Here is a 17,017-nt window from a genome sequence, read left to right as displayed (position 1 = left end):
TGAATACAGAGATCATATGTGGCTGTATGTAGCTTGCTGTCATTCAAGTTGAGACCTAATAATTCGTAGTATTGGACTGCACTTTGAAACCTGGGTTTTATTTATTCAAGCGTTGCCTTGTTGGGTGACTTCAGAGAAGTCATGTTTTTCTCTCTCTCCATTTTCCTAGCTTGGTTGTTTTCTGTTGGGTACAGGGGTTTGAGGGTGAGTTCTTTTTTTCCCTCCCTCCCTCCCTCCCTCCCTCCCTCCCTCCCTCCCTCCCTCCCTCCCTCCCTCCCTCCCTCCCCTTTTCTCCTTTTGTAAAGCACTTCTTGGATTTACTGCTGAAAAGTACTAAAAGAGCTAGATAATTACTTTGCTCCTTATCCAAAGGAATTAACTTGAAAGGTTTCCAGTACGTTCAAGCTTAGTAGTAACATACCAGGCATGGGGCCCAAATCATCTGACATTTACTACGCAAAGCTAAGTTGAGTTTACTCTTTGAAATTCTCATTTCACAATAGCTAATACTATTTTGGACTAAGCTGTTTATATAGTAAACAAATGCTTAAGGGTCCAGATAAGGAAAACAAGTGTAGTTTCATACAGTTCTGAATTTGGGAAATTGCGTCAGTAAAACAAGACAATTTGTCCTGTGGCATTATTGACCGACTACGCAGCTCTAATAGCAAAATGACCTACTGGCTGCTGTGACACAGTAGAGGCAGGCAGCTTGCGTATTTTAAGACATTTCATAATTTTTACAAACACAGTAACTCTTTTAGCCAACGAGGCTTGGCAAAAGATTCTTTCCTTCTTTCTTTGAATTGGGAAGACAGGTTTTTCAGTATCAAATATAACTGATAGTAGGTGTACATGTATGTGCCTTATAAAAGATATTTTGATTATGGAAAAACACATGGAATGTAATTAAATGTTTTTGTAACAGAAATATTCAAGATTTTATTCTAAATAATTAAAAGCAGCTAAGGAAAAAGTGCAGATGCAGCCTTCACTGAAATCACCCTGTCATTTATCGCCTTTCTGTTTGCATGAGAGAGAGTTTCTGGGCCACCAGTATCCTGCAGACACTGAGCTCTTAACTGTGGCTTCCCAAGTTGTCACTTGAATTTTTTTCTTGATTCTGTCTTCTGAATTCTGGCTTTTTTGTTCTCTCGATCCTGAGCAGGCATTCCTCTTTTCTGGGTGGGGCAGAGTGGGAGGGGGCCATCTGACATCATCCCTCACTTCTTGACGCAATAAAGCGGGACTTGCACATTCAACCGCCGATCTGTAAAAATTTAGTTTGGTTCCATGATTGTATCTGTCTTGAGAGTCTTAACTGTTAATAATTTAAGGACCAGAAACCATTACATTGTGTTTTGGGCAAATCTGTTTTGTACAGTGAATTGTCCAGAATGGTATGGGTGTAGGAATGGAAATTAAACATTAGATCCCTTAGTACCTTCCAGGAGATAATTTGGATAAAACTCTTCATTTCTGGTTGGTCAGTAATCCTTAAAAAACAAAATGGAGGAGGCTTGTTCTCTTTACTGCAAACTGAGCCCTTGTGATACTTTGTTACTCTGTAGAATTTAAACTTGCAGCAGTTTTGCACAACTTGGATGTTAAAGTAAGAACAAACACGGGCCAAAATGAAGAACTGTCAATCCCAGTGACCTCTATCGTAGGAAATGCTTAAAGAAAGAGTAAAACTGATGGATGTGCCTTCTGACCCCTCTTCTGCCTCCCCCCCTGCCCCCAGTTTCTGGCAAGCTGCTGGCTGGTCCCGTGCTGCTTCTAAAATGCTGTTGCACTCGATTCAAAGTGTTACTGTGTTGGGTTTTTCCCTCTGTTCTGGAAATACGTCAGTCAAAGTATTTGATGCATAGTGGACTTAATTTAATTTGATTAAACAATGTTTGACCCTCAGATGAACACTTCTGTACAAATCATGCCTGTTTTTATAAAAAAAAAAAAATCACTAACAAACATTTGGACCTCTGTTGTAAGGGTCTTGCAAATTAGGAATTAGTCCTTTAGGTTTTCTGTTTATGTGCTTGGTGCAGGGACAGTCCATTTAGAGTGACGGTACATCTGTATTTTTCTTGAAATGTATCAAGTGAAATAATTGAATTCAGCATGAAATAGTGATTTGAAAAACATTACGGATTAATTCTATGGAAGTAAGATGTTGCAAGTGAAAATTAGCTTATTTTGTAAAACCTTGAGTGAAATGATTTACTGTCATCAATTTATATCCCACTGAAAAGGGAAGAGGTGTAAATGTGTATACATGTATGTGTGGCTGGATTGTGCAGGCGATTAAAAAGCTTGGCTGGCTTTAAGTTTAATGAACGTTAACCACATTATTTAGTTTGCTGTTTGGCGTTACAGTTAAACCTGAGTCACTTGAGGACTGCACAAGAAACTAAATTAACACTGACAAAAGAGGAAGTCTTCTGCATGGCCGAGTGGCTTAAGTCAGAGGATGAAATTTGCAAAGTTGACATAACACGTAGTAGTCTTCCTGGGCTTTTTTTGTTTTCCCCTGAAGCTTTAGGTCAGTCTTTCATTTTTATGTATGAAAAATAAATGTGTTCAAAATTGCACCTCTGTCTGAGTCTTTCTTTAAATTGGAAGGATAAATACTTGGAAGAATTTTTTTAATGTGTCTTTGATCAAAGAAAGCTGTGTTATAAATCAGTGTAGTGCTTGCAGAATTTAGAAGCGTTTTACTTGTAGTAGCTTGTGAGTCCCGAGGTCTTTTTCTGTGTTTTTCAGAGTAGAGCTTTACCTTCCCTAAGAACAAAATGCCCAGTGTTGGGATGTCTTCCTCACTACGAGAAACCTTTGCCTAGAAACATTATTTCCATGCTGCTGTGCCAGAACTGGCCTACAAAGCCATGAGAGGGGATGTTAGTGTTGAGAGATGCAGCCTTCTGTAGTCCCACCAGGGCCCAAGACGACTTCTGCAGTGCTTGTGGTTAAGTGCATGAGTAGTGGCTTGGTGCACTGAGGCCTATATGTGAAGCTCTCCAGCAAGCGTGTGCCTTATAGCGTAATATGGAAATACCTCTGAAAAAGCAATGGCTTTCCAAGAGCGCTTGCTGCGGGCAGACAGTAGGCAGTAGTTGCCACAGGGAATGCATGAGAAGCTGTTTGGTGTTTATAGTGAATTGCAAACCCCCTGTCTGTTCTTATTGCTTTTTTTTTTTTTTTTTCTGTACTGTGTACTGAATCGGTGACTTTCTTTTGCGTTGTATGTCGCAGGCCGAGACTGACTGACACCTAAACCTTCAAGACTTGTGAATATTCTGCAGCTATAAACTGCAAATTATTGACATGCAAAGCGAGACATGAACCCCTCTTCGGGAACAAAAAGTGAGGTCTGTTAAGTACCAAGAAGACCTCAGTTATCTGTTTACAGCGTAAACTGCATCGAGGGGATGAAGACCACCAGCAGCATGCCACTTTGCAAAACAAAATAATTTGCCATCTTGTGTTTTTATAATGCCGGTATTACTGTAGAAAGATGTAAAAGAAATAAATTAGGAAATATTTTGTTTTGTACTGCCATTCTTATTGTATTTTTATACTTTTTGGCAGCATTAAATATTTTTTTAAATTGACAATACACGGTTGTGTGCGCATTATGTTAGGCAGAAACTGTTAAGAGCCTGTTTTGTGGAAAAAGAAATGTTTTACCTTAAGGTTTCCTGCTATCCTGTCTTAACTGGAAAATGGCAAAATGATTAGAATGTGCTTTATGCAAATATTTTCATTAATGCTAAGTATTGTAGTTTGAGCTAGGAGGAACTCTTGCACATTTCTTTTGTAATACACCACTAAGAATATTATTTTATTAATCTGACCAGTTGGTTTGGTAATCCTTCTGATGTTTGCTATGAAATACGCACAAAAGAGTCACTTTGTGAAGGGAAGTTGTTTTGTTGGTGATGTTTTAAAGGGGGGAACAATGGGAAAGCTGACCTCTCACTGCCTGCAGTCATATATAATTAATGGGTGCTGAGGGCCAGGTGCAAAGCGCACAATGTCAGTGGTGTCTCTAATTAAATGGGTTTTGGATTGTGCCATCACAGCGTGTTGTATGTACGGTATTTTACTTCACTTCTCCCCTCTCTTGTCACCTTTCTCCTGCCACAGTCTGCGCAGCGGGATTGGAAAGGGGCAGGCTGGAATGGTGCTTTTGGGACTCAACAGGGTTTCCAGCCCTGCGCCTGCTTTAACAGCTGATCTCAACTCTGCCCTTGCTGATGTTCTCCGACTGTTTCAGATAAACCTTAATTCACCAAAAACCTATATTTAATATGACTGCCTAAATTACGATGTGGTGGGAGTTTATATGTAACTTGTACTCCGCATATTTTTGTATCAGGTTTTTGTGCAAATTATACAGTTGCTGAAAGTAAAGCATGGAAGAGGGGGGAAATCTAGGCCCCTTAAGGCAGATTTTGCTGAAGTAAGAAGCAACCTGGAATCTTAACTTGGTTTCGAGGCTCATTCATGAAAGCAACTGTACTCAGAGTTGTGTTTAACTTGAAGGTGAAGCTGAATCGGGGCAGTACTTAATGCCGTTACTTGAGCTAAGTATTGTGCTTGACACTATCTTGAAATAGTTTAAATCACCAGAGTCTGGTTTGTCTAAATACTTTAATTTCTTTAGATGTTTAGTATTGTTCCTAACCTATGTTGGAGGAGAAAAGGACATCACAGCTTCCTTCAGCTTTCATTTTTAAGTTGGTGCAGCTGTGAGACCAGGAGTGTTTATAATGAGAGATCATGGTCTGCAAAAACCACTGCAATAAACCCTGTTGTTGTCCAATACAGGAATGGAGCCTGTTTATGCCGCTTGATATGTCTTCGAGTACAGCAGTTTATGCCCTTTACCCATGATTTAGGGTTTCATTATTTTTGTCCTTTCTGAACTGCGAGTAAGCGTAAGGTGTATGACTACTGGAGATGTGCACGTGCTTCACTTATTCTATTTGCTGTTATCACAGATAATTATCAAATATGTGACTAATTTGTGTTATCCTGTGGGGTGTAGAGGGATAAATGTTCTTTGGCCCTTGTTGCAGAGTGGACTCATCAAAATGCTGGTGGCTCTTGTTTTTTAAATAGTTTTCATCTTCTGAGCTGCTGGACTAACTTTGATGGCAGGGTAACTTGATGAATAGGCAAAGGGGATTAAAGATGGAGTAGTTCCACACGCTGAGCTTTGTCAGGTTTTATTGAGGGCTGCCTTGTGACAGCAGAAGTCAGCTCACTGGCGCAGGGACTCCTGACAGACGCACTTGTTTTGTTATTTCTACACAAGGCCACAACTCTTGACTGCTACTGGGAAAATGTATTTTAAAAGGTGAAGGAAAGGGAGAGGCTGACTTCTGAAACAAAGGACAATTGAGCGTGTAATTGCAGCCTTGAAAGAAATGGGGTTAGAAGAATCATGGACTTGCAGATTTTTAAATGAAAAAGCTATAATTTACTGGCTGCCATATTTTTTTTCCATCCTCAGGAGCAATGTTGCAGAGGTACATGCTTTATGGTTTTGCTAGTCATCTTAACAGGAGGATGAAACTGTGACCTTGTTCTGCAGCAAGATTTTGGTGTGCGAAGGGTCAGGCAGCCGAGGAGGGTGCAGCAGTCAGGCTGTGTTCAGATAAGTGCTTAGGAGTTGTAGTTACAGCATCAGATAGCAGATATCACAATTCAAATCCTGATTTTTTTAAGTAATGAGCATTGCTCTGGGGAATCTTGCAATTTTTTCTGCCACAGGGCTATTTTTCACAATTACGTTAAAAAAAAAAAAGTCTGTGGCCTGTCTGGAATGGTCAGGCTTCATCTTTACTACCAGTGAGTATCTTATAACCCAAGCCTTAGAGCAGACTTTCCCGCAGTATAGCGATCAGTTGTGTACTGCTCCTTCCTAATCTGCAGAGCGCCCTATGGAATCATTTTTACAGCCGTGAATGGAGGTAAGTCAAGGTATCTCGCTGGCTAAAACCACCCGTCCACGCCCTAGGAGCAAACTCCTAGTTGGAGGACGCAGTAATTCAGCTCGCCCTTGTTTTGAGGCCCTGTGCACTCCAGAGGGAGAGATGGCAGTGTGACAGTTAACCCAGAAACCAAACCCAGGATGGGAGAAGGCTGATGCAAGTCTGAGCATGGAGTTCATCGTAACTTTAGAGAGCGGGGAGAATTTTAGAAGAGCTACCAGTGATCAAAATCCCAAGAACTTAAGTTCTTGGACTTTTTGAATCTCTAAGCCTTTAACAACTTTTAACTGCTTTCAAATATTAGATTTTGTGCTTCATATTGCTTGTTAATAGCTGAAAAGAGATGCCAGTACTGGAACGCTGCTCAGGACCAGCATGGATATAAAGGTCAGTCAGTCCAATGAGTAAGAGTAGAGAATAAGACCAACAAATCTTAATTTTGTGTTTCCCATTGCCTGCCTTTCTCACAAATTTATTGCAAGATCTAGATGAAAAGGTAAAAGAATATCTTAAGGGAAAGGGGCAGGAGAGCCACCCTAGCTACTGCTAGTTAACTACACGATGGTGCTTTTCAGTTAAAACACATTCAAATGCTACTTTCTGTTTTCTTGGGGATCTTGCCATTGTGTTAGAAGTCGGAGCTAGCCTGGTGCTGTCACATAGGATGTATTCTCTCGGTGCATGAACAGATTTTCTTCAGATGTGTAACTACGGAAGGAACAGCAGGTGGTAGGGCAGCCACTCTCTGAAACCAACGTTTCAGCCCCAATTCCCGTTAACCTCCAGAGGAGGTGGGTAGTGCAGTGCTCAGCCAGAGCACAGAAATCCTAAGGGACTACCAGCAGATCTGTATTTAGAAACAGTGTTAAAGAATCTTGGTTGGCTTGCACTCATTAATTGCATTGCTTTAATTGCAAACAGTTGAAAGAATTTAAATTATAAGATTTTTTTTTTTAAAAAAGTCTTGATCTTTATTTAAAAAAAGAAAATGCTAAACTATGTATTCTGTCATTAGCCAGCAGATATATTTTCCTAAGATGTTTGCAACATAAGTACCGGTTTAGCCAAAAGTACTGGTTTAGCCAAAATCACAATAGTAAAAATTACTGTGTTTAAGCTATTTGCAAGAATATTTTCATGAGAAATCACACCTTTATCTGTAATCAGTAAAAGAAGGAAAGAAAAAACAACTCCCATGCCTCCAAAATTCTGAATGCCTCTTTGCTGTGGTCAAACATGCCTTTGCTGGTGCTTCAGAATCCCTCCTCTAGCTTTTTTTCACCACTTCTCCTTGTTCCAAGCCATACTAATTTTGACTGAAATTTACTCTATTATCACAGCTGCTTTGATTTTGATTAATAGTTTTGCAGTGAAATACTTCTGAACTGTAGCTTTCCAAATGCCGCTGGGCATACATCAGCCTCCATCTTGATTAATACAACCAATTAATAAAATTTTTTCCTACCTTTCTGTGGATGCCCAAGCACCCCTGCTTATTGCCCAGATAAATTTAAAAAAATCGGAAGGGTAAAACCATATCATTTAAAACCCACAGAAGTTGACTGCAGTATTTCAAGTGTTTTTAGTACCTTGTACATTTTAGACCTGCACAATGTACTCTGGATCTTGAACAATGTTCCTTGCCTGGGCCAAACAGCTGCAGCAAACCCTGTTTGGGCTTGCTATTTGTATGTGGCAAGTTATTTAAACCCTGAGGCTTTATGCAAATTGACTCCTTCGATGCAACACATGTACTCAACAACCTGTTTGCAGTACTGAGCATCATCTAGAACACCAGGCTGCAGATGGCAGAGACATTTAGTAAGTCCACTGCAGCATGGCTGAAGTTCACAGGTGTTAGAATAATGATGACACTTGTGAATGAAGCGGTTAATTTGATCCCAAAGGAACTAAGTACTTAAACAGAGCCAACTAAACAAAGCTTATACAATCAACTTATTTAAATAAAACCAACAAAGAAGTCTCAAAAAACCAACACCCTCCCCCAAGAAACGTAAAAAGCTTGTGCCTGTTGATAATCCCTTTTTTCCCCACACCAACATCCTGTGATGGTTGGAAGAGCCTCATTGAAGCAGCTCCAGTGCATCTGTAGCTGTTTCCAATAGCTGGATACGCAATACGCAAGCCCTGGTTGAAGAGCTGGCTCTTTGATAGGCACTGTTCAGTACCTTGCCAGTCCATGTGATAGAAGACATTCTTTACAGCTGGAACTGTCTGAGCCCTGCACAAATGCAGGAATATGCCCATGCTCATCTACTAGAAGGACCTACACGGAGGCAATGCAGAGGTCAGCGGTTCATCCCCTTCTTTCTTTTCATCTTGGGAGAGCTTCAAGAAGGTACAGCTGATTTAAACAGCCACCTCCATCATGCTGGTTTGCTCAGCAGTTCCAACTGAACTCCCCAAGTTAAATATTTTGCCCCCTTTAAAAGCCACCATGCCACGTAGCAGCTGTCAGTTCAAAGTATTTTTCTTACCCACATCCATCCACCCTTCTAAAGTAAGAGAGTTCGTGTTCTGAGATGAGTGTGTTCGACCTGCTAGATCATTCTTTCTTGAGCTGTCCTCTAGTACATCAGCAAAGGCCCACCTCAGACCAAACACGGACATTAGAGTGTGCAGAGGGGTCAGTGCAGGGAAGGGAGAACCGAGCATCTCCTACAGATTCAATCTAAGGTCACCTGCTGATTTTACTGGTAAATCTGATACACCCAGCTGGTTTTCAGGTCTAAAGCCCAAACCACGGCCATGATCAACTTAAACTTCTGACTTTTAAGAAGGCCAGATTCTAATCAAGGAAAATGAATACTCTGTTCCAGATTTAGCAGTGCATAAAACCACACAAGTAATTCTTGTGATTTACACAGGACTACGTGCTTAAAGTCAGGAAGTTCTCTAAGTATGTACTGGTTTATACCAGTACATGTACAGCAGTAAATTACACTCGTAACAGTTACCAAATCTCTCTGTGCTCACTACTGTCCAGTTACAGGTGATGTGTTACAGAGAATCCGAGAATCTATTACAATGAAGAATAACATCAGAAGAATATTTAGGTCATTAGTCCTTTTCTAAAAATGCAAAATTTGAATAAACAGTATTTGCAAGCAGGAAGTATCACCATATCACAGAATCACAGAATTGTCTAGGTTGGCAAAGAGCTTGAAGATCATCCAGTCCAACCATCAACTCAACACTGACAGTTCCCAACTACGCCATATGCCTCAGCGCTATGTCAACCCGACTCTTAAACACCTCCAGGGATGGGGACTCCACCACCATGAATGGGATCTATATTAAGGCAGGCTGCAGATGGTTTAGCCTTCCACTTGGCTATAGAAAGTCAAGCTTCTTATAAAACAATTACAAGACCATGAGCCAAAATAAATCTTTGAGCTCAGACTAATGTGATCTTTTCAGTCATGTTATTTGGTTCAACTTCTGGTTGCAGCTTGAAAGTTTCTTTTGATTCACAATCACAGGCACATCAGTCATGCCTGAATGCTTTAAATCTATTCACAGCTCATTTTTTACACCATAAAACATGACATCTTCGTGCAACGTGGCATCTTCGTGCATTACTGCTATAAAAGCTTATTAATATGAGCAAAGGATTACTTTACATTTCTAGCATGGTATTTAGTGCTAAGAAGCATTAGTGTTAATACAATTCAAACATTTATAAAACAAAGAAATTAAAAAAACCCACCACTGCAGATCTAATTAATCGTGAAGCCTTTTCAATTTGCCTAATGCCAGCAACAGTTAGTTCACACTCTCATTGTTCTACACGTATCTAGGTTTGTGACTGATTCAAATACAGTATTTGAGATTGCCTACCTTGTACGATATTATCTGAAGGTATTTGGACATACAATTACATAAAGCATTTGCTCCACACACCAGTTCTCCAAGGTTCAATTTGCCCTGCATTATCTCCTGCAAAGCAGATTTAAGACTAGGAAACACTTAAATTTCTTATTGTTTTGTGGAAAAAGAACAGTAACTGAATATTCATGCAAACATTAGTCCTCTGGGACAGGCATTCACTATGATTCTCATCTCAAGCTTTCAAATACCCCAACAGACAAACAATATGGCATGCTCTGGGTGAACAGTCACATTCACTAACTGCTTTTCTCTACCAATAGGCACAAGTTTTCAAGTGAAGCTAACTACTGAATCTTATTCCTGCACCTTTAACAGATCTCTTCAGGGCCACTGCTGTTCCTTTCCGAATCATTTATGCTACTGGCATGACAATACCATAATCAAAAAAAAAGAATCAATCTATTTAGCAGAATAAATATTTAAAATTATACCCTGTATATATGTCAATGCCTCTTAATTCATAAGCTATAACTTTGAAATTCTAGATTTAAAGTTACTTCTAAATAAGCTGATGTGACCAAGCACTTCCAAAAGATTGAATATATAGCTTAATAATGCAGCAAGTACCATTACAAACATTAAACACACGAATTACGCATCGCACAGCTGGTGTCTCAGACTAAGCTTAGAAAATATACAGATAGGAGGCTGCCTGCTATTGGGGCAATGTTCTAATTCCTTTGTATTTCAGAGCACTGTTTTCATCCTCAAATTAGTCTAAGAAGGCTCATCTTCCTAGAAAGCTTTAGTTTTAGCATCTCTGCAGCCCTTGGAAGCAGAAGGGAAGTTATACAACGGAGGTACACCAGAAAAGATAGAACAGGCTGCTCTATTGCTGGCAGTTTCCCCAGCTGAAGCTACCACGACAGCACTGGGAAAAGAAGGCAGAACTAGATCACTTCTGAGCTTCAGTGCTATCACCAGGAAGGTTCTGAAAAAAGCAAAGATCCACATTGATATGGAAGAGTAGGGTTTTATCCTCATAAGAAAATCTATGCCTGCACATCAGTCTCAAGTGGTCAGCTATATTAAGAAGGTGCACCATAAGCTTTTCCATAGCGATAACACTTAACCAAAGAAAAAGTTTTTTTAAAAAATATTTTATTAGAAAAACATTCAACCAAAGTTATTCAATAAGCAACTGTACAAAACATATTTCTTTGGTCAATTTGTGAAAGTTACCTTAATTTCTTTAGCTACCCACACATGTGAACAGAATTGTTCTTAAATAAAAAATTTATATAGACAAAGTAAGCTGCTGTTGCCTGGCAATTACTATGTAATCACCTTCGCAAGGGATGTTTGAGACTGCACACGTGACTTACAGAAGAATTCAAAACTAATCAGAAGAGTGCAGGTGGAAGACCACTGCCAAAAAGTAAGCGCCAAGAACTTGGTATTTTCCATTGTGAAGAAGTATCTGTGGAATTATTGCTCTGCAACAAAAACAGAGTAATTCATGAAGTTTAAGTAGTAATGATGTCATTGTAGCTCTGGCACATGTATTAAAATAATGGGCAGCATTTCAAGCGTCAGTATCATTGTGGGTTGCTTTAGAGAAGAGCAATGGAAGCTTGAACTTGATCAAACCTTTACACAATTTTCCCCCACCCCTCAGACAAAAGAACTGGTGTTCCGGTTTGGTTTTTCAGGTGAGATTTTAATCAAAATATATATTCATTTTGGCATAGCCTTGATGATTAAGAGCCAAAATGAACCCAACCCATACATTTTTAACTTTTCTAAAATTCAGCTGAGTAATATTTTTAATGTTCCATATTGAAGAAAAATGAAAATAACGGATATAAAATATGAAAGTAAGAACTCTAGATCAAAAAGCACTTACTTCACTTTTAATTAGCTGAAGCCATTCATTAAGATAGTTAACAAGAGCAAATGCATCAGGGATGTTGTCCCCTTCTGAGCAGAATTTCAGAAGAACTGCCATTTGCACTCCTTTTGAACAGCTGCAACAAAAATGAGCAGGCATTTCTACTTATTTTCTAAGTCCAGAACAATTATATTTAGGTATTAAGAGCAACAACAATCTGCATATGGCTTGTTAAAAAAACCCCAAACCAAAGAAAAAGTAAAAATGTATGCATATACATATAGGTATTTGTTTTCCTCTCCATAATTCCTTGATTACATTTGCATACTTCATGTTCTTTTTCTTAGTCTTGAACTTCTTCTTTGCTTTGTGAGGCAGGAATCCTAGGTCACAGAAGAGTTACTCAGGGCCTCTTTTACATACTTAGTTTGCATTTATACAGATCCTTTGATACAATCACTCCTTATCTTTCTGTGTATTTCAAACAGCACTTTGGCAGGCTGCAGATCACTACTTTACTCACAATATTCCCATTTTTTCATTTAGATATGAAGATTGTTATTATATTATTATTTTTCTTCCTAAAGTCCTGCATTTGTACATTGTTTCCATACTGAAGTCAGTACAGAGGTAAGCATGGTATTAGTAACTCTCCGGCTGTTGGATGCAACAGTTTGGACAGGTGTCAAAAGCAATAGCTAAAAAAAAAATAGAAGTGAATTTTCCACCTGACGTTTACAAAACAAACACCTTTTGCAGAGCTAACAGAGTTGTACAATAACAAATGAGTATTATTATCCAAAATTTGAAGCTCAGACATGCTTTCAGCACAATTTCTGATGCACACACCTTTTAACAAAACACCCACATCTAATTGTTTGCTTGCCCCGAAATCTTAACTCATTCTTAGTCTCCAGAATTTTATCTTTTTTTTTTTTTTTTTTTTTTTTTTTTTTTTTTTTTTGTTAAACAACTGATGATGGAACTATTTGTCACAGGAAACAGTATCACAGGGACAGAATTTTTCTATTTACAAGTTGCAGTTTGCATAAAATCAGATACCAGATTAATCATGATCTCAACTGTAAAGGCTTTGTTATTTTCCTTTAGCCCATTCACTTATATTTTTATCAATTTTTAACTTTATGATGCAGAATTCCCTATTTTTTTCATCTTAATTATGGGCTTGATCTGGAAGAAGTTCTATTCCTATAAAATCCTTTTCTATGAAAAGAGGGACTTTTCCTATAAGACAGCAGTTTAAAAGATAATTTTACCCATGTACTAAAAACAAGACTTCTGATATCTTTCTGTGCTTATCTTTAGGCAACTCACCTCTCGGTAAACAACATTTTTGTGATGCCACCTCCAGGAATATGTAGAACTTTTTCTGTATCATTTATTCCAGGGTAAGCTGCTACTTTTTCCATTTCTTTCCAGTTTAGCTCCTTTATAAGGCCTCCCACTGCTTTCTCAAGATCAGGTGTAAGTAGGTAGCGTAATGGTGTCCTAGAAACAAATCAAGAATAGTCTGACAACAAAAGACACTACACCAGTGGTTACCACTTGTGACAGAAAGAAGCTGCAAGCATTCACACCTCACACCTGCAATGAAGAATAGCACTGACATGCCCTTCCTTCTCAAATTAAAGTTAAAAAAAGTAGCCTGTGGCCTCAAAACAGTACAAACTACTCAACTTTCTGCCACAAATAGAACTAAAGTACCCTCTTTTCAGAGGCTCAAATAACTGGCAAGTACCAGATACATAAGCACATGAAAGAAGAACTGCTTATGGTTGTTAAAATGATTTACAACTAAAATGTGCTTTTTCTTCCTTCAGACAGGAGGTGATTAATTTAAGGTTTGTTAGGGTAAACTTTGATTTCACCATGATGCAGTATTTTTAATAAGCTCGCACTACAAGTACATTCAGACTTCAGTCAAGTCTAAGTATTTTCTGAATGCACTACCCTTGCTCTTTAGTAAATCTGCTATAAGAGTTATTCTGTGGTGCTAAGGGAGGCAAGGGGGTTAAATCACCACAAGTTATGACTCAGATCGCGTTGAATAACCATCGGTCCTCTCATTTCATTCGATGCCAGCTGGCCATCCTGCAACTGTATGCAGATATTACTGGTAACTATATCTGGGACCTGCACAGACCTAAACCTCCTTTAAGGCCGTATACATTTATACGGCCTGAGGATAACAATTGGTCTTCTGCAAAAATACTGAATTTTATTTGTTTTTATTAAACCACCACCATTCATGATGTCCTCAATCAGCAAGTAATGCTTGTTTTTTTAAGGGGTAACACCTAATAAAAATATATATAGTCTGAACCTTGCAGTTGCCTCCCAACAAATAAGAATTGATAACATCCTATTAAAAAAAAAGAATGACAACTTGCTATATTAAAGACAACCTTCAAAATGCAGAATAATGAAGAAGAGTTAAGAAACCAACCAATATTCTCATTAACCATTAAAAATGTAATTTGTGACCTGCATGTTAGCAGCTAATCCCTGACATTGCCTGCAGCCACAAGAAAGTAAGAAGTTAAAACTGAGGCTCTGTTGCCTGACAGTGCAGGCCAAGTGCAATTTACTTACAGCTTATTATTTGCTCAGTACTTTCGACACTAGTAACTAACAAAGTTCAGAGACTAATCCTATAGAACATAATGTTTTAATATATTAAGTATTTCATCACCTATGAACACAGCCAAGCAAAAGAACCCTGACAAAAGTACTCAGTAGAGGGAAATATGTCAGTTTATCGAAAAGCACAGAAACGTTAATTAGGTCTTTTAATGACACAAACATACCCAAGAAGTTGCTCATCATCACGCTGGTATGCATGGCTGCTAGACAGAAGAACGACTCTGGCACATTTGCTGCTTTTCACCCAGGAAAGCAGTGTTTGACAGAATGGCCTGTACTTGTTCTTTATGCAAAGACAGAGAAAAAAAGTGAAAAATATATTCTGTCCTTAGAAAAAAAAGCTGTAAGCCAACAATACTAGGTGTTACCTATAACGTTTAGCAGTGATGTAAATTTTTCTTCATATCCATTTAGTCTTCAGCTTTGCATATATTTTTAAAAAGCAGAGGACTGATTTGGTTGTTTACTTAATCAAAACTATATGTAGAATGATAAAAATTATCATTAAGACTCTGTTAACAACAACAGTACCACCTATTTTGTGTGCCATTAATACCAATGGAAAAAGCTTTAGAGTAGGATGGGATGGTAGGATCACACAGCACTTTTCCACACTTCGAACTGTTAAAAACTGCATCACAAAATTTCTTCTGGCATGGTATTCTGCTTATTTTAAATTACAGCCACTGTCCAGTTAATGACTAATTCTAAATTCTTATTTTTTACATAATGACTGCAGTTTAAATTAATATAGAATATTCTAAAATAATTAAATTGGAGTGACACCAAAAATTAAGTTATTGCAATAAAAGAACATACAGAACCAATAAATGTAAAGGAAAAACAAAGGAAAACCCAGACCATTTTGTAGTTTCAAGAATGTTAATAACTAAGGACATATCTACACTAAAATCTACCAACATAGGTGGGCTGTTCTGGGGCTTGGAAAACCAAAACAAAATCTTAACCCTCAATGAATGCAGAAGTCAGTTTTTGTTAGCTAAAACTGTATCAACTGCAGAAGGTGTTATAGCACAAAGCAGAAAAATATTTTGCTGGGCCACTTAAACTATTTGCCAGCAGAACTATACAAACTGAATAGTGAAGTAAGAACAATCTGTGAACACACGTACCTTTATAAAAGGTGATCTGATCTGCAGAACTACAAGTTTCTTTGAAGGTAACGAATACACTACAAGAAGAAGTAATTAAGTTTTGTGAGAAGAAAGCAAGACATCTGGGTTTAGAGATATCCAGATTTATCCCATTTACAAACCTCAGGATAGTAAACCTTTCAGATCAATTCATATGGGAAAGCCTGACAATATCCACAGTGTTGAAAATACATATTTTTGTGAATTGTCTTCATTGGACTTAATTTCACTTGTCATAAATTCAAAGGATTGAATGAAGAAAAATATATGAAGATCTGCCTCCTGTAAAGATTCAGATAATCTCTTTATACAGCTTTACAAAGATTGACAGATTATTGTGAGATTTCCATGATTTAAGAGGGTAAAAAAAGATGAAATGAAATGCAATGATCAATAGAGGAAGAGAGGATAAATATCCTTCTACACCAAAAATTCAGCTCGCATTCCAACAGTTTACTGTAAGTATGTGCACACTTCATGTTGCTTTGGATTAAAACTGCAGAAAGTTTTGGCAGCACGGTAGTATGGTTGAAATTCAACATTTCTTACCGGTTCCAGATGTCAAATTGGTTATCCAAAATAACAACAGTAACAGTTTCCTCTGTGAAGTGTAAATACATTCTTATCTGTAAGTTACTGAAGTTATTACTGACCTTAGTTTAAACATTGTTCCCATAAGCAAAATGTAACAACAAAAAAAGTAAATGTGACATTTCTGCACCTTATGCAGCTTCCAAATACCTTCAGCATTCAATACGCACCTTCAGCATTTATACTTAGCTCCAGTGAGTTTTCTTCTCCTGTTGCATATGGATTATTTCCAACCATCGGCACGAGGCAATCAGTGTAGAAGTAACCAACTTTAGTCATGTCAAGCGTGGAAATCACTAGATCTATTGCCAGTTGACCAACATTTCCCACTGACACTGCTGGCTAAAGTAACAGAAGTTACTGAATTACAGCGTGTTTTATGGACAATACAGGATGCTCTTCAAATAGTGAAAGTCTAAATTACTTCAATTCTGATCAAACATGATTTCTTTAAGTGGCTGCTCATCCTCTGACAAAGGTGACTATTTCTTAACAGATTACTAATAGAGACTTTGGTCCCTGTCCCACAAAAACATCCTGACCACTTCTGTGAATAGTCCTGTCTCATTGTAAACTTAAATAAAGGCTTGGAAACTTGTCTTCTCCCTCTCTTTTTTTTGGATACAGAGTAGGTAAGTCACTCAAAGGATTAATGCCGAGATTGGCAGGCTTCAAGTGACACCTAACGGCAATATTGATATTACATATTAAACCTGTAAATAGCTTGACTCATATACAAGAGTAATTGTTTTTCATCTTTTAAGGATGAAAATGCTAAGAATCATCTTGGATTTATTTCATAGGAGTTGCCATGGGTTATCCACCGATCAGGGCAGCTACTGACCTAATCTGATGGCACAGAAAGA

General features: G+C 38.2%; 2 protein-coding genes across 3 annotated transcripts in view; one reads left to right on the top strand and one right to left on the bottom strand.

The window, feature by feature from the left end:
* Positions 1-3,614, top strand: part of PTPN2 (protein tyrosine phosphatase non-receptor type 2) — a 32,796-nt gene extending 29,182 nt beyond the window's left edge. Inside the window, exon 10 of one of the 2 annotated variants that reach the window (XM_074822378.1) lies at positions 3,253-3,614. In XM_074822378.1, coding sequence (XP_074678479.1) covers positions 3,253-3,274 — 22 coding nt within the window. In that variant the 3' untranslated portion in view covers positions 3,275-3,614. Of the gene's footprint in view, positions 1-169; positions 2,592-3,252 lie in introns of those variants that run through there. The other variant, XM_074822360.1, reaches the window with a different exon arrangement.
* A 1,334-nt stretch (positions 3,615-4,948) lies between these two features.
* Positions 4,949-17,017, bottom strand: part of PSMG2 (proteasome assembly chaperone 2) — a 13,979-nt gene continuing 1,910 nt past the window's right edge. Inside the window, exons 2-7 of the mRNA XM_074822392.1 lie at positions 16,322-16,493; positions 15,540-15,598; positions 14,571-14,689; positions 13,078-13,251; positions 11,758-11,878; positions 4,949-11,347 (exon numbers count right to left, since the gene is read on the bottom strand). Coding sequence (XP_074678493.1) covers positions 11,255-11,347; positions 11,758-11,878; positions 13,078-13,251; positions 14,571-14,689; positions 15,540-15,598; positions 16,322-16,493 — 738 coding nt within the window. The 3' untranslated portion in view covers positions 4,949-11,254. The remainder of the gene's footprint in view (positions 11,348-11,757; positions 11,879-13,077; positions 13,252-14,570; positions 14,690-15,539; positions 15,599-16,321; positions 16,494-17,017) is intronic.

The sequence above is a fragment of the Strix aluco genome, chromosome 1 (assembly GCF_031877795.1).
Source record: "Strix aluco isolate bStrAlu1 chromosome 1, bStrAlu1.hap1, whole genome shotgun sequence".
Lineage (NCBI taxonomy): Eukaryota > Metazoa > Chordata > Aves > Strigiformes > Strigidae > Strix > Strix aluco.
The sequence above is the reverse complement of the archived record's forward strand: the minus strand, read 5'-3'. Positions and strand labels throughout refer to the sequence as shown.